At 40.4% G+C, this 23177-nt stretch overlaps 1 protein-coding gene across 1 annotated transcript in view; it reads left to right on the forward strand.

The window, feature by feature from the left end:
* foxj3 (forkhead box J3) overlaps positions 1-23177 on the forward strand; it is a 98878-nt gene that overhangs the window by 48704 nt on the left and 26997 nt on the right. The window contains exons 3-4 of the mRNA XM_086087447.1: positions 17191-17265; positions 21490-21573. Coding sequence (XP_085943573.1) covers positions 17191-17265; positions 21490-21573 — 159 coding nt within the window. The remainder of the gene's footprint in view (positions 1-17190; positions 17266-21489; positions 21574-23177) is intronic.

Genomic DNA, 23177 nt, shown 5'->3' on the forward strand with positions numbered 1-23177 from the left:
CGTTTAGTTCCATTCCACATTCCAAACGTGCGCAATGTAGACAGTGTAGACAAAAAAAAGGCAAATGGTATTTTGTTTATCCCAACACCATTTGTTTTGGTTCCTCAGTAAACACACAATATGCATTTTTGCTCACAGTGATGACAATCCAGTCCTTCAACATGTCCTGCGGCCAGCCGCAAAGCCACAGCCTCTCCCCACCGCTTAATTGTGTCCAAATGAGTGCGTTAATGTGGCCACGTGGAGGTTTGGCGGGCGCATGAAGGTTTCTGGCCTTTTTTGACCACTGCCGTGTATTATTAATGGGTCAGAAAGTCTAGTAGCTCTCTATGAAGTCGGCTAATGGACTGTCGAGTGGGCCTCAGATTTCCCTCTCAGTGGAGGATCAAATCGAGCACGAGCACGGTTGATAGTTTGGGGAAGTAAAAAAAGAAAAGAAAAGAAGGTTATGCTTCAGTCATATTTCAGTCATGTGGCCAGCGAGATGTTGCTGCTTGCCCTTCTTTTGTGGATTTGCTGTCATTAGTGATGGTTTCCTCAGGCACAGAATGTCACAATATTGTCTTCTCGTGAAAACTCAAGAATCCAATGAGATTAGCTTGCAAGTTGTTACATGATTTGTTGCCGTTTTTGCCCAACCAATCCTACACCTTCATGCACAAGTCTATGGCCAAGTGGTCAGCTGAAAATGAAATGGGCTCCGACTTAGCCGCGACCATAACGATGGCAAGAACTTGAGAAAATAAAGGGATGATTGGGTTGATAAATTGTTAATTAATTAATTGTTGTAATTTACTTGATTGAACACAATTGATAAACAAAGCACTTTTCTTTGTTGTTAGTATTGTTTTTGCCTGCTGAGTGCCGATGGTGTAAATGTCGTCTTCTTCAGTCGGCAGTGGTTTGAAATGCACACTACCGACACCTACAAGACTTGAGTGGAACATCGATGACCTGAATATATACAGTTTCAGCAGTCAAGGCGGGACTCTCAGTTGGGCCGTAGTACACAGTCGATTCACTTATGCAGTATGAGAGGGAATTTGAAAACAACACTACGAAAATTGTACCGTGTATGCCGAGCTTAAGAAGCATCTTATACAAACAGATGGAAAAAAGAAAGAAAAAAATCTTTAGCAGTGTTTTGTGATTTGTATGTTCATGTATTTATGTATAGGGGACTACAGATGCAAATTAGCAACTGCTGCTAGAATCAAGTATATTTACAACTTAATTTGTTGTTTATTAATGTGCATTGTCCCTTTCAAATGAAATGAAAAATAGCCATTCGCTCAGCTTGTTTTTATGCAACGGCCATTTTAGAGACTAGTCTTAAAAGGGATGTTATCGTCAGGTAGAAACGTCTGGATTTGTTTTCAGTCAGTGGCAGTTTGAAACACGCAATTCCTGTAAAATAAATTCATAGATTTGTTTTAAATACTGTGCGTCATACAACTTTGAAGATAATGGCTGAAAATATGGAAAAAATGATAATTACGTAGTTTAGATTTGTGGATATATAGCATTAAACGATTTTTCACGGTTTCATTGTTCCTGATTTAAAACGAGTGCCCAATGATGTAGTTATGCGACCGGCACGAGTCGCTGTCTTCCCTCACTGTATAGATATGTTGACCTATTGAAGTATATTGACAAAGTTATCCGATAAAGGGGAAAATATGTTTGTTTTGTTTAGCAGCTTTAAGTGGCTATGATTATGTTAGGATAGACTAATATATATTGTTAACTTTTACAGTAAATGGGAGGGGGCGGGGGGGAAATACCATTCTGCTGCAGACTGAGAGGAATGGGGTCAATTCTCAGCAAAGTCATTGTCTTCTGGCTCAGAATTGGATTCTGGCTCTGGTGGCTTTAACATGTAGTGATGATCTATTGGAGACGATGAAGTAAGAAACTTGCTAAATGAATGAGCATCCATCTTTTTGATCATTGTTGTTGTATTTGATTAACAGTTGAGCAGGGCATGGTTTCAGTGCATACGGACATGCCCGCAGTGTTTGAAAGCGGCGACATTGGCTTAATTTGTTCCGATTTTGAGGCCTTGTGTCTTTATACTTGGTCATTTTCTTTATCATATACATTTGGCAGGGTTGTTAAACTTGTTAACAACACTCTTCTTTTTGGTGTGTGAAATTTAGAAGACGGGGACTTTTAGTGGAACTGCGATGATCTGAACATAAAGTGAGAGCGGTGGAGTCAGGCTGTCTTGTGTGAGCTTTGAGCTTAAGGTGTGAGTTTGATGTTAAAACTACAAACTATGAAGTATAATTTATATATTGAAGCAAGAAAGTGATCCTACAACCGGAAATGGAACTCGCTTTGACATAAAAAAAAGGGTTTGACTAAGTAAATACAAATGTAAATTGATGGCATTATTGTTGTTATTATTACTAGCAAGGGGTATGCAAATAAATATTTTCATTCAATTGTCTTCTTTGTGTATGCTCAACTTTTCCAAAACGTTTTATTTGTTTATTTTTGTTACATTTCATCTCATCAAAATGTATACTTGCATGCACATTGTGTAACAGAGCAGGTTCTATCTTTATGTAGAGGTGCCGGTTTAGCATATTTTTATATTCCCGGCACGGCATTTTGCAGCATTCATATGCTGCCGAAGCACCCACAAGAAAAGAATGCACAGCGAAGTGGCACACAGTGACTTTCTGTGCCGCTTCGCCATTCGTCCAGACTCCTAAATGGACAGTTGGCACCGCCCCGTCACCATTAGTGGTCGCGCTCGCTTCTTCATTGTTAGTGCACGCCGTCGTCAGCAGGCTGCTGTGAGCCATTGTCAGAGGCCAGCGTCGGAGGCTCTTCTTCTTCCTCTTCTTCGGGCTGATAATTAAGTGGCGTACTGACAAACGGCTTTCATCAGATCTCTCATGTGGAACTGAGAGCATGCGAAGGCTTTCAGGGAGGATAAACTGGGGGACGTCACTTTGCCTCCAATCCTTTCTGGCCTTGTGCTGCTTGCTGCTGCTGCTTCTGCAGTGTGTAGCGCAGTAGACAATTACAGAGAACCACACGGCCGACACAAAGCCCTTTTTGCGTATAACGTCGGTTTGTACAGTTTCCTGGTTTGTCTCAATGGTCAGCCACACAGTCTGTTTTTCTCTTTGACAATCTGGTAGTGTTTTTTTTTTTTTTTTTTTTTCAAACTATGCACAGGAAAACAAACAAAGCAAGGAAGGGATACTGTATAACACGCCAAATGTGACTAGTCACAGTGAGTATCGCATTGGTGACTACGGATTTAAAAAAAAAAGTCTGTTGTTAATGAGCCTTCATTATGAAATGGTGTTTGTACGCTTTGCCAAATAAGGCCTGTCAGCGGATGCTGGCAGGCGTTCAGCCACCACTCTCTTAAATGTGCGTTCACCTTTAAAGTTCATAATGAGAGTGATGAAAAGTCTCTTATAAGTGTTATGTGCACTTGGCGGTAATCAGGAGATATATCTTTAGTTTAGCAACTAATTATTTGACTTGGTGATGGCAGACAGGTTTTTTCTCCCCCCCTCTAAAATGCTCCTTCCCGATGTAATCAAATTAGATCCGATTTCCCACAGGACTGTTTGAAAGGCCTTTGTGGTCTCCCTGCACACCCTAATCTACCGCCTCTGCTTGTTTGTGAAAGAGAAAATGCCAAGTCATCAAAGGTTCACTGCTGCCAAATATGTTGTAGTTCTAGACGAAGCAGTGCAATTTAGGTTTGGTATGGTACATGTTTTATGGCTTTCCATTGTCCAAAGATACAAAAGATTCTAAAATTACAGATTCAAATGTATCCTGCCAGTTGATGACAACCACAGTACTTTACCTTAAGCAAGACACACTAGTTACTATCTGGTGTAGGGTTGGTAGAGACTCTTCACTTTAACGTAAAAAACAGCAATAGAATGCAAAGAAGACTAAAGCCAACAGTTCTCAAACAAAATGTGTCATCTTGTAGCAAAATGCAACATACTAAGACAGCAATACCAAATATTAAACATCCTCCACAATTGTTTGCTCTTGTTTACTTATTTTACGTATGTTGCGGTGGTTACAGTGTCACAGTACACTGGTAAGATGTAGCGCTATTTTAGTTGCCAAGTCAAATCTCGATTTACTGTACCATCCCAAACAGTACCGCTGTGAACTGATTAAAGGGTGCCTCTCACCTGAGAAATGGGACTTTGCCTCACGCTACTGAAGGGCAATGGCATTGTCACTTTTTCTCTTCAATTTTTAACCTTTGACCCAAACATGATACAGTATTATACAAATTATAACACTTACTGGCTGAATCTGTATATTTAATATTTAAAAATGTTTACACTAGTTGGGTTTCCATCCACCCATTTTCATTCGAATTTTCAAGAAAAGCAAAAATAAATCTGAATGGAAATGCTAGAAATTCAAAAAAGGGTCCAAAATTCAAAAAGGTTTTTACGCTTAGAGGGGCTGGATTTTGAAGCGTATCGAAAAAAGGAAAATGCGAATTTTGGCTATGGAAACACACGTTGCATGTTTTGACCAGATATTACATCACACGTACGTTTGTAGTCCCAAAGCAATGTTGGACGATAAAGTAAGGTAGGTTTAGGGGGACGACGAAACAGAAATCTTTTTGGAATTAAAGAAGAGAATATTAATGCTATTTTAGATGGAAAACAGCAAAGAAACAATACAGTTTATCAGGAATTACAAAAGCAAACTCTTACGACGTCATTGCACGGTGCAGTCCCTTCCTGGTCTTCTTCTTTTAAATTACTGGTGGGTCACATCTCTATGGTGTATACCATGGCGGAGTCCCCTCTCAATATTTGCAAAAGAAGAACAAATGGAAATGGGCATAAGTCGCATATATGTCTTTTTTGCGCATTTTCAATAAATCCGCTTAAAAAATTTGAAACAATTGGACGGAAACCTGACTACTGACTTTTTAAACATATAAAACATGCATTTAAGTGACATGGAATCATTGCTTCCTAGTTGATTTGTTTCTCAATGGGCCAGCAAGATGAAAACGCTCACCAACATTGCCACAAATTTGAAACTTCAATTTGATATCAACACATGAATGGTAGGTTAGTTGAGCACTCTAAATTGTCCGTAGGTGTGATTGTTTTTCTATTTGGCAAGCAGTTCAGGATGTCGTTTGCCTCTCACACAAAGACAACTCTGATAGGCTCCAATACGCCCGCGGCCGCAACCCAAGCGAGGTTCAGAGAATAAATAAATATTTCATAGTCTGATTTAGCCAACTCATTTTGACCGGTATGTGGCAGTCAGTCTGTTATAAACAATTTATTTTTGATGCATTGTAATGCAGATGTAAAAGATTCTTAATACTAATACCTTTTAACCATTAATTATTGGTAGAATGAAAAAAGTGTGACTCGGTAGTAAAGCAGACAAAGGAATACTGCACGCGTAACAGTGTTTGTAATTTGGCATTTGGATTTATATTTTCTTTGGGCAAATGGAAAAATAATGTCATTTAAATCACTTGCTCAAATACACTATTAAGTCTGTCAAAACTGGAGAGATGAGAAAACTATTACATGTGGTGTGGTCTAAATTGGAAGTGTTTTGAAGGACAGTTCTGGCGATATTTGTGGTGTTATAAAACATGTTTTCCCTTGTTGTTTAGTGAGCATACAGAGAAATCGTCATAAAGTAGCGATACAAGGTTGAAGCTTTCTGGATTTCTTGCATTACTCCGAGCAGATTCACTGCTGTGAGAGTTCATCAAAAGCTATTTTTCCCCAGGGACGGCATAATTCCAGGTCTTAGTTCCCATCTCAGGCGTGTTGTATTGACAAGTTGGCCTTGTGAATCACTGCCAATTCTGAAGGAGGTGCGTGACCATCATAATTTCTCTCCGATTCTTTCTTGGTTCCTTGCCAGCGACAGCCCTCCGGAAGGTCAGGGATGCACTGAAATAATCCACTTAATGGAAGCATGCTTCTTCGCCCGTGCTCGCCGTTGCATTGTGGGCTAGCGTGGCATCGCCGGGGCTCGAACAAAGCGCTTTTGACTGTGAGCGAGACAGAGTGGGACAGACACAAACAGCGGCCAGGGAGAAAGGAGTGGTGAAGACAGGCGGCTCTCTGAAGCGCTGTGATCAAGCCATGCCTCATGAGTGACCTGCCATTCAGTGTTGCATTAAGGGAATTTCCCCCCCACCACCAACACACACGTTTATTTATTTATTTTTATTAAAGGAAGGGCTGGTTAAATGTAGCTTTCACGCTGGATGCCTCAAGTGCACCTCACAAATAATGCAGGAGTCTGCTTCTCCTCTGAACCCCAACAACCTCCTCAAATGTGTGCAGTTCTATTCCAAGTATGTCCTGAAAGCAACAAAGCAGGTGTAGAAAAAAAAAATTGGCCGGCTGTGAGTTGTATTGAGTTCAGAACATTGATATATAGGAGCGTTTGGTCTCTACCCTCTGTGCTTTTGCTGAAGCGGGAACATCCTTGGTGCTGCATTCATAAACTTCTTATGTGCCTCTAGAGAATTGCACAGTTTTTGTGTTGCCTTCGCCTATTGTCTGAGCTCTATAAGTTGCAAAATCCTTGGATTAAACTGGGATATTATTTATTTATATAAACCTGTGTTGCTTGAGTCTGGGGTTCACGCTTATCTGACCGTATTAATATGTTGCTGAATAAGTGTGCACTTGTCGCATTATGTACTAGCAGCCCGTCTGTCCTCGGGAGACGCACACAGCCAATGACCTCCACTGACACTTAAGCTTTTCGATTATTTTACTTCTTGTGCAGCCTGTTGCTTAAAATCCTCTAAGCAACTTTTTGCTGCTAACTTGCTTCTTTAAAATCAACATAGGTCATCTCCTATGAAGCCAATTTCTGTCCTGCATGCATCGTCCTCATTATCGGTGCCCGTAAGTGAGAAATGGGTTTAATTTAACCAAATGCTCATTGTTGGGGGACATGGGGGGTTTGGCTTTGGAGGAATTTCCCCACGGTGTCATCTGCTTTCGCAGAAGTGGCTGTTGGGTTTTAATTACTATAATACCTCAGTGTACTGCATTAGATGACCCGGGGAAAAAGTTGGTCTTTTTTTTTTGGGTGCGTGTTCTTGCTTTATCATTAGTCTTCATAGCAAAGACAAGAACAGGATTGTGTGCTTTTATTTTTCGCAGGTTTTATTAAAAGCATATGCAAATGCTAGTTGCAAGGGCAGAGAGTTGAAAAGTCAGTGTGAATTGTTAATATGAACCTTTGCCTTCTTTTAAAACTCTGGTTTTAGCTGCTAGAGTAACATGGTCGAGAGACGATGATGACGCCAGCATAACAGTCAATCTTTTCAAAATCAATCAATCAATCTTGTAAAACAGCACAAACAGAATTAACAGAAGGTCCAAATCCAACACATTTGTCTACAAAAAGCTCATCAAAAGACTATTAGACAGTGCACTCTTTCAGATTGTCGTTGCTGTTACAAAGTCAAGTGACAACTGTAATGATTGTTTATATGCTTATTTATTGAATGAAATATATGCATCCAACATCCATTCAGTGATTTTTAGATCATGGCACTCAATTCTTTTGATCCTACCAGGAGAATTAACCTCCCTGTTTTAAAACAGTCTCTTTCTTTCCCTTTTTAAGCAAAAAATTTTTTGCTTGCTGTGGCATCCCACATGCCTTCTTCCCACATCCCCTACAAATAGCCAGTGAATGTGCTACATTCCATGGCCTCGGTGCAGATCCCCGAAGGCAGAGGTGTACATTCTGTGTTGGTGGGCATGCCACGGGGTTCATATGAACAACCTAAAATTACAGTTCCGTCCTGTATTGTGTTGGCTTGCGCTTTCTTTGTGTGTTTGCATTGATTTCACACACACACACACACACACACACACACACACACACACACACACACACACACACACACACACACACACACACACACACACACACACACACACACGCTACCCCATTACCACCAAGACTATCTTTCATCTTATCGACTGTGGTGTCTTAAAAATAATTTTGCACTTCTCTCGGTTTGACTAAGGTTAATGCATTGACCACACAAACCCTTCATGTATCATATTGTGGTGTGTGTTTTGTCCTTTCAGCCACGTGCAGAACAAAAGGCTCAATTTTGGGTAACTGAAAGCAGACTTAAATGAAAACTCCAGCCAGACTGAAGTCTTTCCAGAGCTCTGTTGTCAGCATTTGTGGGAGACATGTTTTTTTTGGGTTGATCGTCTTTGTGTGTTGTCACAGTATGAGCAGTTAGTTTTCACTACATGATCAATTCAGATGTAATTATATTTCTAATGCAAGTACATCTCAAGTTTTGGTGAATTCTATGGTCAATCAAAGTTTTTGGGCATATTGTCTTTGTCTAAGCCTCTAAGTGGTTGAACCAACTTGTCGCCCAGTCAACTTTACTACTCCGCATCGATGCTGAAAGCTTGAAGTCGACTAATCGTCAATCAGGTTTTCAATTGTTTTTGTATTTTGGGCTCAGCCATCTGCTACCAACGTTGGACTGTAACGGTCTGGAGCAGCAAAATGTCCAACCAACACGGCAACACTGTTTTCATACGTTCGTGACTATTCTCAAGATATTCATACCAGTGGAACCTTGAGACTAGTGGCGAGGAACGAGGGCAGCAGTATGAAGTGAAGCTCATTTTTTGTCTCCCCCAAAAACTTTATTCATCATGTGATATTTAAAACGTGCACCAATTCCACAACACTCTACATACCATACTCTACTGAAATATTGTTGACATTGTCAACTAGTATGACTTTGACTGGACTTTGATGACATTAACTCAGTGGTGTCCAAACTCGGTCCTCGAGGGCCAGAATCCTGCAGGTTTTGGATGTTTCCCTGCTCCCACTCTTCCAATGAACCGGATCGTTATCAGGCTTATACAGAGCTTGCTGATGAGCTTCAGGTGTGTTGGAGAAGAGAAACATCTAAAACCTGCAGGACTCCGGCCCTCGAGGACCAAGTTTGGACACCACTGCATTAACGTCGACTACAAAAAATCTTTCAACTCTTACTTTGTGGTGTGTTGCAGTGTGTTAGTTGTCTACGTCCATTGTTTGGTGAACTTTATATTCAAGACAGATACTTTAGGGTCAATCCCCATGAATCCTTGCCTTTTTGTGTTTCCTGAAGTTGTGCTAAATGGCCTCCCGGGATTAGCAGTCGTAGCACTACCTTTGCTTAGGTACGTGCTGGCTAATGTGTGGATAAAGTTAAAAAAAAAAAAAAAAGGTTTCCCAGAACACCTGTGTATGTGTGGAGTAAATGGACTTTTCTGCCTGTGCTTGAATGAATAAAAGAAGAAGTGCATTGTGGTCCACTCACTTTTGAAGTCGGCAGTATTTCTTTGCGTTTCAGACAAAGCCTTTTTCTGTTCACATGCTCAGCAGTGACACTCTTTACTGACTCAACAGATGCCAAACAGCATTCCCGAGTATTTTTTATTTTTTTAACTTGTATTTTTCAGACGCATCCATCTCCGCAGCGGTGCCAGTCTTTTATATCCCTCCATCATTCAGATTTGCTGACAGGTCAATTAGAGGTTGTGGTTGTATCTTCCAAAGTGACGGTGCTCGCAAGAATGTTTTCTTTGGATTTGGAGTACGACTCCTCCGCGCTTTGCCTTCATTCAAGATGTTCGACAGGGAAACACAGTTTGATTGCTTCTACACCAAAACTCTTGTGCATACAGTGCGCTTTCTGTTTTTGGTCAGTTCAAAGATGGAGGTTGTTAAAATAGTGTATGTTGGATACTGTTATTTGCACAGCGTCATCCAAGCTAACATAACTCACTCACATGGCGTGACTTACTCTTTTTATTTTGGGGTGTAAATGGAGCTCAGGAATCAGTTTACTCTGCATATTTGCCTTTTATGAGCAGCCGCTGTGCTGGCGGTCATTGTAATGTTTAACCACTGTCTCTGGCACCGCACACCTCTGCCTGTTTTCTTTCCCACCACCTCTCAGATCTTTGATCAGAAAGGCAGCAAATCCAGCGGCGTTTAAGTTAGAGCCCCTTTCAGGGGTTTAATCCAAACACTTAAAAGAGCACCTGTAGGTCATCCTAGAGCCTCAGCTGATCCCTGGAATGCTTGACGTAAACTCAGTAGAGTGGAACCTTGGAGGTCAACCACACTTTCTAGGACAATGTCAGATTTGTTGAGTATCATTTTAACAGTATTTGTTGACCTGGCCTGTTTATTAAAGATAGGCCGATGCTGATTATTAGGTTAAAGTTAAAGTACCACTGATTGTCACACCCATCTAAGTGGGGTGAAATTAGTTCTCTGCATTTGACCCATCCACTGAGGGAGCAGTGAGGAGCAGCAGCAGGGGCTTGCGCCTGTAATGCTGAGTATCAAGCAGGGAGGCAAATGGGTCCCATTTTTATAGTCTTTGGTATGACCCGGCCGGGGATTGAACCCACGACCTCCCAGTCTCAGTGCGAACACTCTACCACTAGGCCACTGAGCTGGAATAAGTAGTTACTGAGGCCGATAACCAATATTTGGAGCCGATATTCATTTTCACTGAAAGGGGAAATATTGGCAACAAAATTATTTAAAAAAAACAAAACAAAAAATGAACTCCAACTTTTAACTTGTCTTTCAGTACAGTATATGTTTCTTGAACAACTTTTTCAGATTTGCTTTAAGTTTTTTTTACCTTGAACAAAGTTAAAGGAGCTTGCAGGATGGGTAATATCTCTTATAAAGGTAACTGAAAATGTAAATAGCTCCCTGAAGTTAAAACATTTCTGCTCTTATCGGCAGTAATATATAAATATATTTTTTAGAAGCCCGATACCTGGTTAATTGAAAAACTGGTCTCTCTCTTTGACTTAACACAGATCACTTTCCCGTGTACAATACCATTGTTCTTCCTGTATTATAACTGTCAACATACTGTTGAATTAGTCATATTTTACTGAAAAGCCAGAAGAGAGACGGGCTCACCACCTTAGTTGCTTGGGTACAACACGTGTATCCCAAAAAATTGAAGGAAATAGAAATAGGGTAAAAAAAATTAAAGGGATTACATCACAGTATTTTAAGTCCTTCCACAGTTAACTATAGGCATATAACGATTAAATCTTACCTTTGACACAATGGCAATGTATTTTTTTATGAAATATAAAGTGTTTTGCTGGTTAGTTTTCTAACGCGGAAGTAAAAACGCCCGGTTCAGTAAAACCCCGCCTCTCCCGCCTGCTGCTGGAGCTCTGCGTTTAGCCACGCTAGCCATCAATTCTTCAATAAACATTTGAAACAAAACGGCTCCTTGCCGCAATAAATCGTGGAGGAGGAAGGGAGGAGAGGGCAGAAGAGAGGAAAGAAGAAAGAAAGAAAGAAAAACAAACCTGAGCGGCTCGCAAACCGGGTACGCGCTGCTTACAGGGCGTTCGCGCTAACCACTACACTATTCGTTCAGTTGGGTTCACCAGCGCAGGGGTTTTACTTGTCGTTTACAGAAGTGTCAGCCAGAACTTTTTCTGAGATTTTAAGGCGGGAAATTGTCATTGCACTTTGGAGTTGCAAATATGAAGGATAATTGATTGGTTTGAATTCATTTGGACAGAATGTTTACTGCTAAATGCTACTTTTGTCACTATCCCATAGAGGTCTCAGAGAAAGTGGGCATGCGGGGGTGGGCCCGCCCCGCCCCGCCCCGCCCCGCCCCGCCCCTAATGACGTCAAACAGTGACAACAGCTCGTTTTCTTAGGTTAGGAGAGGCTGGTGCTTGGAGAGCAGATTCTCATAGAGGGGCGAATGGAGGAAAACACCACTTCGGTGATGTTTTTGCTGAGGAATTAGCATTTTAACATGGCTAAAAGCTCCAAAAAGATGATTTTTCACGTTGGTGTCCCTTTAAATGCATTATCTCAGTTCAGTGCTACATTATTACACAATTCTTAGTGTTTGCATATTTTCAGCAATTACATTTAAGCATGTGCATTGTAATGTATTTAGAAGCAAATCTCAGAATTCACTTGGCAGGGTCTTTAAGTTAGAGGTTCTCGTTGTCTTGGCTTAATATGACTTTGTCTTGGTCGTGGGATATACTGTCTAATGTGTGACGGTTTGTAAAAGCCCCTGCACATGTAATGTACAGTATGTCAAGAGGTATAAAGTTGCGACTTAGAGCATTGGTTTATTCCTGTTGTGTGCTCCCTCGCCCACCCCCACTTCTTCTCTCAAGTCACTGGCACACATCCCGATGTCATAACCGCTATGTGTGCTTACATGTGTCTGTCCCAGCGTGCCCAATCCGCTCTCCGGGCTTCCTGACCGCGCGCCAGGGGTTGCTCGTTCGTCCCCCAGCTGTGAGGAGCCGGATTGTGACGCGGCTTGTCCCTTTGGCTCACTCGGGATGTTTGACGTGCTGAGCGCAGAGGTCAGCCTGACCTACTTTTTTCCCCTCGGCGGCTCTTCTTGCTGAGCTTCGGCGCTCCTCGGCAGGGAAGGTTGGGGTGGCAAGGGGGGGTTATGCGAGGGCGGAGCTGCTTACGCCTCCACTGCTGTCCTGGTGTGTTAAATCACTGCCATTTCTGTGTATGTGTGCGCACTTTTTTTTAGGTGTGTAGGCGGCATCACACATGCAGACTGAGGTCAGATATGAAGTGCTCTGTGGGGGTTGCAGGTAGATGCTGGGCGGCACTTGTGCAGGACCCCTGCAGTGAGCACTGTCTGACTCACTTTATGTACCTTTCTCAACACTTTCTGACCTCACTTCCCCCTTTTTTGTTTTTTAACATGAAAAGTAATGTGTTGTTATACATTAGAACATGCAGAGTTCAAACAAAACTCTAGATTAAGATATACCTTAAATGCAGCGTTGGGCAGAAGTGATGAGTTTAACTACATTTCTTTGTAGCGTGGTTGGAACGTTTTCGTCATCGCATAAAACTGTGGCGTCCACAGGAGCTTCATTTCCCCTGGCAGTTCCAAACCTTCAACGCATCTCTCCTGTTTGACGTCAAATACCGAACCTCCTGCTGATGCCTGACTTAGACTGTGTAGAAAAAGATGCCCGTGAGGGGAAAGTGCGCAGCTGGAGATATGTGTACAGGTCGTCAATATGTGCAGCCATCATAACTTGATGCAGCTCTGCTTACCTGGTGTACACCTCCTCAAATGGGCTCTTGATCCTTGCTGGTGGAGAAGCCCGGTGTGATGCGGGTTATTATGTTAATTAGTTTACCAGTGGGGCGCAGGTGCAGAATGACTCCAACCCTTACACTTTTTATGAAATAGGTATATAACAAAATTTTATTGTTTAATTTCCCACCTTCTTGTTGAGCAAGCACTGCGGAGACCAACTGTTTGTGTACAAGTCATTAAAATGTAACTTTTTAGTCGTGTAGATATGCATTTCTGAAAATGGATGGATAGGTAACAATCCCTTTCAATGTAAAAATTATTTTTTTTTTAAATGGTGTGTCAGCTATTTAACATTGGTCATTAAAATATATCATTTGAGTAATGTTAATTTACCCATTTCAGGAGTCCCATCATTCTTTTTTGTATTTGAAAATGTAGTTTCTATCGAGTGTATTTTTTGTCTGGAACAGACTCATTGAATTTACAATAATTCCAAATTGAAATCTTGCTTCATTTATCGTACGCATTTTTGAAACGGCTTACCCGCGAAACCAAGGTTCCACTTTAATCTCAATATTGGAGAGCAGTTTTGAAAGCAAATAGACTTACACTGCATCTGTGTTCGTCAGGTGAATTGTCAACCAGTCCTCTCTTTGCTTTTTTTCCTCTCGTAGTCGCCACCGTGATCTGTCATCCCTTTCTCCAGCGTCACCCCCACCCTCACTCTGCTGTAACTGCAATATTCTCGAGTAGCCCCTTTGTTCTGTTTTACTTAAAATGCTGTGTCTGTCCGCCTCTCTGCAAAAGCAGTGTAAAAAGGCAGCTTGACGGTGTTTGCTAAAACCTAAACTTCGAATGTAGTCGTAGCAGCGGCATACCGCGTCTACTTGGCCCAGCAGAAGGTATGTAATGGATAGAGCATACCTCCCTCCTCATGTTTAGCAGGGTTTGTCCGCCTGCCGTCACGTGGCACATTGACACGTTTTTAAGACATAAACGTTACATACAGAGATAAAACTAATGTAAGTGCTTAAGTGTGCACACTGTTTTTCAGCTCATGCAGTGCGGTCTGCCACGCAGATGTTCTCTGGTTTTTCCAGCAGGAGATGTCGGCTTTAATGAGAGCCTCATATCTGTTTGTCACCATACACAAGGGGTCACCAACCTTTTTGAAGTTGAGAGCAACTTCTTGGGGACTGATTAATGCAAAGGGCTACCAGTTTGAGATGCACTTCTGAGATAAGAAATGTGCTCAGATTATCTTTAATTATGGAATTTTTAGGGCCTGACCTATTTAATCGGCCGCTATTTACTCATTTTTGTACACGTAAACACATTACAAGATAACACAAAGATAACGACGTTGGGTTGGAGAAGTGGTGGTTAGACAGGCCAAAAACAGGGCAAAAGACGAGTTACATACAAGATGTAGAATGCTCTAAAATAGGGATGATGGAGGGGGCCACAATTTTTCATCGGCACTATTGTGAGCCACATAGGTCACATACTTCCTAACCAGATGACATGACAAAAATGCCATTTTTATGTCTGTTTGTCATTAAACCAAAACAAATGGAAGTAACCTAATACATTTCTTGCTCAATGCATTTATAAAAAAAAAAAAATCAGCCTGAACAGCAAGCCAAAATTAACTAATTTTGTGCATTTTTTCCCCACATCGACTCATTTGTAAAATCTTTGAGGTATTTTATTTGTCTTGCATGCCATCCCAAATCCGCAAAGAAAAATCATAGGCATGCTCGCGCTGTAGGGAATTATCATAATAAGTGACAAAAACACTTTAGCGATGCGTGTATGTGATTGTGTTTATATTTTGTGACATTAGCGTCAATTGCACGCGCTGGTACACGCCATCCCGAGTCTATTATTCATACAGTGCACGAGAGCTTTGAACTTGAACTGGGCTAGCTCTGCTCCAGCAGGTATCCGGTGTGGGGAGTGAATTTTGAAGCCATGTTTAAAATGCCCAGCGCATCTCACTGTCATGTAATTCTTACAATATGAAAATTGAGATAAATTGTTGAGGAAGTGAATTTCTATTGGTGAGCATCTCTGCATCTCTGTAGGTGCTCCTCAAAACAGACAGTTTGGGGTACAGTTTTCCTTTCCCCTCCAAGCACAAGGATAATTGACTGGCTGTGAGGCTCTTTTTGTTCTGTCGGGGAACACGGAAAGCGTCCTCTGGTTTCCATTGGCATTTCACAGCGGCACGATTGGCGGCATCACACAACGAGCCTGTCATTATGGTCCCTCCTGTGGTATAATTGCCTTTAGTGTTGAACAAACGGCTCCCATCTCGTGCGCTTGGGTGTCTCCGGCTCACCCGCCACTCTCCACTCATCTCCCTCGTCCGTTAAACTGAGCGGAGAACACTGCATCTTTTTTTCTTTTTCTTTTTTAAGCGGCCATCTGTCAATAGTACTCCCAACTAAGTGGAGGTGTGTGCGGGGCTGTCGTTTTTGTTTTCGGGGGGGGGGGGGGGGGGGTACTTTCGTTGCTCCGTGTGGCCCCAGTGGCTACTTCAGCCTGCCTCTCCATCCCAATGAGACAGCTGGCTGAAGCTCACTCTTATCCGCCGTGGAGTAGCTTGTAAGCGTGTAATGAGTTAACTTTGGGATGATGATCTGCATAATTTAGTTCCTGCCCCCACAGGGCCCGCTCGAGCATTAATTAATATCAGGCTCCTGCCTCGATCCCAGTGTGGGACTCCTCTTGGCTCCTGTTTTTGGCACGTGTGGAATTTGATATAATAGTAGATTCCACTTTTTGATGGGGAGGGACTTTAACCCATATGTGCTGTTAATTTTCCATGTATGCATAGTATGGTCTGGGTTAATAACTCATAATAATTGTCTATTTATAATTATCTGTAGTAGAAAAGTACTAAAGTTCTTTTCAAAGTGTATTAGTAGCCTGATTGAATAATAAATAGGATAATAATTCTTTATCGTTTTTTCTGAGGAGGAAAGTAAAAAAAAAAACCACTGATAAACATTCATTATTTTTCACCCCAAAAATATTTAAAGATATATATAAAAATAAAAATAAAATAGAAGAAAAAAAGCTCCTTTCTAATCACTAGTCGGGTTCCATCCACCCATTTGCATTTGAATTTTGAAGAAATGCAAAAATAAAACTGAATGGAAACACTAGAAATTCGAAAAAGGGCCCAAAATTCGCAAAAAAGTTTTTACGCTTAGAGGGGGCGGATTTTGAAGCGTATCTATAAAAGGAAAATGCGAATTTTGGCTGGATATTACGTCACACAGATGTTTGTAGTCACAAAGCAATGTCGGACGATGAAGTAAGGTATGTTTGGGAAGACGACGAAACAAAAAATATTTTTGGAATTAATTAAAAAAGCGAATATTAATATTATATATTAAATGTAAAACAGCAAAGAAACGCTACGGTTAATCAAGAGTTACAAAAGCAAACTCATACGACATAATCGCATTGGTGCAGTCGCTTCCTGGTCTTCTTTTTCTTCTTTCAATTTACTAGTGGATCACATCTCTATGTTGTATACCCCCATCTACAGCGGCGGAGTCACCTCTCAATATTCGCAAAAGAAGAACAGATGGAAACAGGCATACGTCGCATGTCTGTTTTGCGCATTTTCAGTAAATTCGCTTTAAAAAATCAAAACAATTGGATGAAAAAATTTGACTCAGTCTCAGCGTACACAAACTTTTTATTACTTGTACAAAATAAAACACATTTTGTGTGATATTTTTACTTTTGTGTGTTTGAGGTAACTTAAAGAAAAGTCAACACATTTTAGTGTGAGAGAATGACATTTGGGGTTTCTATTAAATGTCAAAACGGGACAAATTTGACCCACACCCATTGACCTGTGAAGAGTGAAAGCAGGTATAACACTTCTTCTCTATGACAGCTTCTAAATATAAACCACAAAAATCCAAGCCAATGTTTTACTGCAGACTTGTTCTTTCTTGTAATCTGTTTTTGTATGTCTACTCACATTCTCCACCTGTCTCTCTGTTTTCCCCCCACAGAACTCGATACGGCACAATCTGTCATTGAACAAGTGTTTTCTCAAAGTGCCTCGCTCTAAAGATGACCCGGGAAAGGTGAGATTGGAACATTTAACCCAAGTGCACCTTGTCTTGCACATAATGAATATACAGTAACATGCTTATATTGTAACCTTTTTGCATTGTTATGATAAAAAGGTATTATTGTTGTTTTTGCTGTAACATTTGTTGTGAATTGTTCTTATGGGCCTTATGGTGGGTTATTAGAGCTGCACTAATAAATTGTTTTTTATTTATTTATTTAAGTACCAACTTTATTCTCATAGGTTTTCTCATAAATACAATTTACTTTTCAGGGAAAATATCATATTAAGCATATTATTCAGTATATTATCCTTTTTCTGCAATATGATGACTTGTTGTATCATGACAGCATTGTTCTTGTAAGACTACGACTTTTTTTACTTGAAAATTTGTCTTTTCTTTTATGTCTTTCGGGATTGACTTTTTTCCAGAAATGTTTCATAAAAAATATTTTAAAAAAGTTATACATGCAAAATATAGATTGGCCCCAATATTATGAAGTCACATTTTTACTTGAGAAATTATCGTTTAACATTGATGTACGTTAATTCTGATGACAGTTATTTTCACAAAATTAAGATTTTCCATGTAATATTACAACTTTGTTGTTCCGTGTTTTTCTCTTTATATTATCACTTTCTTTATTGTAATCTTTTTTTTCTTTTTCTTTTTTATTGCTGTTGATCTCCTCAGGGATCAATAAAGTGTAACCTAACCTAAAATAACATGTGTCATAATGAAATAATACAACGAGAGGAGCATGTTTGGTTTGTACCAACAGCTGGCAGTAGTCAACCTCCTTTTTTTCCTTTTTTTTTTTGGGAGGCGCATATCATGTCTGTGTTGGAAAAAAATGTTAACTTTGAATCCCTGCCAGAACCTTGACAGTAGAGAAATGCATGGCACGCTCTTAATCTATTAGGAACCTGCCTCCCCCGCAGGATTGCATTTCATATGTAAGGCGAGACTTTTTCTTTTTTATTATTGGAAGACCTCAGACAGCCGATGTGGGTGAGGTGTGAAAAAGTCAGACTGGTGGAGACCGAGTCGAAACAGGGTTTAAGTAATGTCGTTTCCAAAAATCGTTGCGTTCCCTAAAGCATTCAGCTCCAATCTCCTCCTTCACTCATTTTTCTTGCTAATATTATTTGACATTTGAATCTCAGTGGGACCACCTACTGTTAAGTTTGTAAGCCCATTTACTTTGCCGTCTCTTGCGACATCATGCTAATAATTAGCCATCATCCGCTGAGGTGGTTCATGACAGTGCAGCCCCTATATCTAGTCCCGTGCTGTGCATATACTGTAGGTCTAATCGTATGGATCCTAACCTACATTTCAGCCCGGCGCTATCTGAGCCTTTGCTACACATGCCGGGTAGAGAAAAAAAAAATAGGCACAAATAATTACCTTCTCCACACACGCACACACACACACACACATGCATGGAGAGCTACGCCTGGCTGTGTACAAGAGGATGGGGACTGAATGCTAATTTCGTGTTTTGCTGTAATCCTCTGATATTGACACTCCTGGGAGCTGCTCCACTAAATACAAAATAATCTATTGCTGTATGGATCCCATTCCAGATGCACGGCCAACGTGCTCGCATCCTTAATGTTTAATTTGGAATTTTCCTCACTCCCTTCCCCAGCACCCCCCCATTCCCTTCCGCCACCCCCCTCGTGCACAAGACAACTTCAAAGAGGCGGTAGCAGCTCTTGATAAATTGCATCAATATTGTAATGTGGCAGGAATATGAAAACTGCTGCTTGGATGAGATAGGAGAGGCAAAGTCTGCGTCTGTCAGTCTGGGAGATGCTCGGGATTAAATGCTGCTCGTTATTGTGCAAAAACACCACCTGACTGCATGTAAATCATTCATCGTTAAGAATCCGGTCAATTGCGTGCAGTACAGAGAAAACTGGATGTAAATCTAAAATGACAATTATTGGCAATTTGTATCCAATTGATCGATGGGATTTCTTGTAAATTTGCACCACCCAAAAAAAAAAGTTTGGGAGGGGGGGGGGATTATTCTATTTTGGAATAAAGCAAAAAAACTTGGAAACAATACTTATTACTTACTACTTTACGGATGCACTGTAAATAAATACAAATATTCGACAGAAAAAAAAAAACTGTTTTGCAGTTCAAATAGTTTGATCAATGATTAGACATGAACAAAGGCAACACAATCCAATCCAAATATTGTCATATTTCAATCTTAATTAAAATTAAGATTGAAATATGACAATATTCACAAGACTCTAACTCTAAATTTACCTTGCTTTAGCTTTTCAACACAACTTGTCAACACGAGCACTTTTTATCAAGTTGTTCGTTGCTCCTGCTACTCGAGATTTTGCTGTTTAATTCATATTCCACAAACACAATATTAATCAGAACGCTATGTTTAGACTAGTGGGGGTGCACACTGCATAGATAATATTATTGTATATAAATAAAATTTAATGCCGCTACTGTATACATGAACTCTTGTAATACGTATTAAGATATCATTTCTGCCAAATTACAACTTTTTCTTTGTGATATTACTCATTTTGTTTAGAAAGACTTCTTATGTAAAAAAATAAAAAATATAGGGTTTTTTTCCTCATAATGTAAACTCAACATTAAGCTATGTACACATTAAGTCTCATAATAGCATAATAATAAATAAATAAATAAATAAATGTCATTTCTTCACTTTTTTTCTCATTATATTACATCCTTGTTCTTGAAAATTTTGCGACTTTATCTCATAATGTAATGCTAGTTATGTTAATGCTTGAAATACTACAGTGTTTTTTTGGGTTAGATGACGTTGATATATGAAAAAGAGCTGTGTTTTTAGAGGTAATCTGCAAGTTTTATGATAAAGCAGCCGTTTTGTTATGGCTGAAGAGAATATGGCGGTTTGTGCTATGTTCCTGTGGACCTAACACTATGTTGCAAAATATTTGTGAATAATTTAATGGCTCTTTATATGTTTTTCTCTTTTCCTGCCAACTCTCTGGGGGTGGGTGTCGGGGGTGGGGAGAGAAAAAAAATGCAGCAACTCTCTCTTCCCACGAGGGTTAACTTAAAGTGTTCTTCCCCGCACTAATTAAAAGCAACGGAGCCCAGCCCTGCTTTGTCTGTGCGACTCCTCGTTTGGAAACTTGTGCATTATAAGACGCACATGGATTGACTGCGGTGACAATGCGTCTCACCTTTATCAATCTTGTGAAATTTCTAATGAGGCTGCTGCATTTTTATCACCGCAATTCCCCCCCATCCCCCCTCCCTCCCCTCCCCCCTCCCAGCTTGATTGCGCGTGTGAATTATTCTCAACCTCTCTGAGGAGCCGTTAATTGACCCCAAAGCTTGGCGCACATTAAAACATATCATTTCACATACACACACACCGCCCTCCCCCTGATGAATATAGGCCAAGCGTGGCTTTCCATTTGAACAATTGCAGACGTGCCGGAGTACGTGAATTGTGAAATAACAACATTTTTTTCCCTTTAACAAGGGCAGGCCATTGTGTACGACGCTATTATTTTATGGATACTCACTCTGCTTCTCTGGTGGAAGCATCAATTATTCTCTCTGCTGGGGAAGTCATTTTAAAAGGTCCTGATCTCACTTTCTCTTGACAATTGAGATTTTTTCTTATCATGAAATATTAAAAATAAATTCAAAAACCCACACGGCCTTAAGGTGAAAAATATGTTCTTCTTTTTTTTTTTAGCAAGTGTATACTGTCTTGCTTTGGGCTTGGAGGAGGAACAACATCGGAAAAAATAAATGAAATGCAAAAGATAAATAATGCAGGCTGGGCCTGGAGAATAGCATCCTCAAAAACTCCCACCATCCTCTTCCAGTCAGCTTGTGCTGATCACTCCTTGATCAGCCCTTCTCACCTCAGCCGAGGCGGCTCTTCCTCATTTCCCGGCCCGTGAGCCGCCTTGGCAACGGTACCGCGTGGATAATCAAGGAAGAGCTTCCAGTGGAGGAAAAGTGAAGTAGGGCTGGACAATTGAACAAATTTGAATCATGATTCAGATTTTGTTTTTTCACAATCAGAACAGCATTGTAATTAAAGAAAAATACTGATGATTGTTTTTCCCAAATTGGCCAGCCCTAGCTTGATTATATTGTGACAGCTCAGTAAGTGCAAATGTGGGAAAGCAGTTTTTTTTTTTTTTTTTTTTTAAATGAGCTGACAGTGTTCTTCTTCCCGCTCAGGGCTCTTACTGGGCTATTGACACCAACCCAAAGGAGGACGCCTTGCCAACGCGGCCCAAGAAGAGGCCGCGGTCCGGAGAGCGGGTGAGTGTGATGCGGGAAAAAAAAAAAACTATTCATCATCATGAACTCTATCGTAGCGTCCCCAACACTTATTGAGCCAGGGTACATATCACACACTGGAAACATCTCAACAAAGCTGTAACAAAAAGTATACAGCGATGCATTGACATAAGCGTTTAATTCGGTTCGTGGCCGCATTCGTAACTCATAACATTCATTTCACCATGTTTGCTTTGCACTCCGGGCTTGACTAATTGACCCGACCGAGTGTGCAGACCTCAGAACCCTACTGGGTTTACAGTATATTCAATACAACTATTTATAGACCAGTAGCAGTGTAAAGCTTTTTGGACTGGAGTAATAATTTCTGATCCCTTTCTTCTGGTCAGAACTGGAGCTGCAGCTTTTTGATGCTCTTTTGAGGGAGTCCAGTCAGAAGACTGTTGCAATAATCAAGTATGCTTACTGGAGATAAAAGCGTTGATAAGCTTATCCATATTTGCTTGGAGCATGCAATCCTTCACTCTCAGTAGGTTTTTAACTCATTTGCTCCCAAAAACGTATACAAACCTTCTATTTTAATATTGCCATGGTCCCATTGCCATGTTTGTTTATGCTAGAGCATACAGAAAGAAGGCTTTGATAAAGCCTCTGACCTGAAGAAATCGCTTAAAGCAATGGTAGTTATTAGAAAAAACGGCCAGCAGGTTACAGCAGAGTATAAGAGATCAATCAGGCCCATGTTGCAAAAAGCTCTTTCCCCATTGTTTTCAACAGGTTTTGTGAATAATGGTGAAACTATTTGCAGCTAATTGCTGCAAAACGGAAATAGATACAAATATACTTTTTTTTCCTGATGAAAGAAGAGACTCCAATCCAATTATAGCAATAGAACACAATATTCTGTGGGCCTTGCAAAATCAGTCAAAATCCAGTAAAACAGCCAGGAGCGAAGGGGGGGGGGGGTTGCTTCAGTGAAAATGGCTGGGAGTGAATGAGTGAAAAATATATATATATATTCTAAATTTGCTATTTTTTCTTAGAGGGCTATAAATGATGACAACAATAAACTTTCGATCACCTTTCAGAAAAACCTGAGAAAACCACTACTGTAAATGATTCCGGAAACTTTAGTAATATTGGTCATTTTGCGAAAATATGGCCAAATATTGTTATATTGTCTGTCTACATGTGTTGATGAACCTTTTGTGTTGAAATATTTGTTCCTCTATTCAAATAGTCAATTGTTCATAGAACAATTCTTCCTCTTGCATAAGCATTCATTATGCTATTAAGATCCACCCTAAGACCATATATTGCTGTTAGATTATGTAGGCGTACCTAATAAAGTGTCCTGTGACTGTATCTAGCGAGTATTCTATTCCTTTTGTCTCCTTCTTTTTTCTCCCACTCTTTCTCCACCGTTCTTCTCCACACATATACACATGCAGATTTTATGTAACTGCCTCACAAGCCTGTCATGAAGTGGCCACCTTATTAATAAACGGTGCCCGAGGTAGCCATTACACACATTATTATCTGCGCCTCCTCCCTCTTTTATTTTTATTATTTTTTTACGAACATCAATTAATGCAGAGCACTACTCTGAGCTTTTGGCTTTTTAA

Source organism: Leptonotus elevatus, chromosome 10 (genome assembly GCF_054856555.1).
Source record: "Leptonotus elevatus isolate MCC_2025b chromosome 10, RoL_Lele_1.0, whole genome shotgun sequence".
Classification (NCBI taxonomy): Eukaryota; Metazoa; Chordata; class Actinopteri; order Syngnathiformes; family Syngnathidae; genus Leptonotus; species Leptonotus elevatus.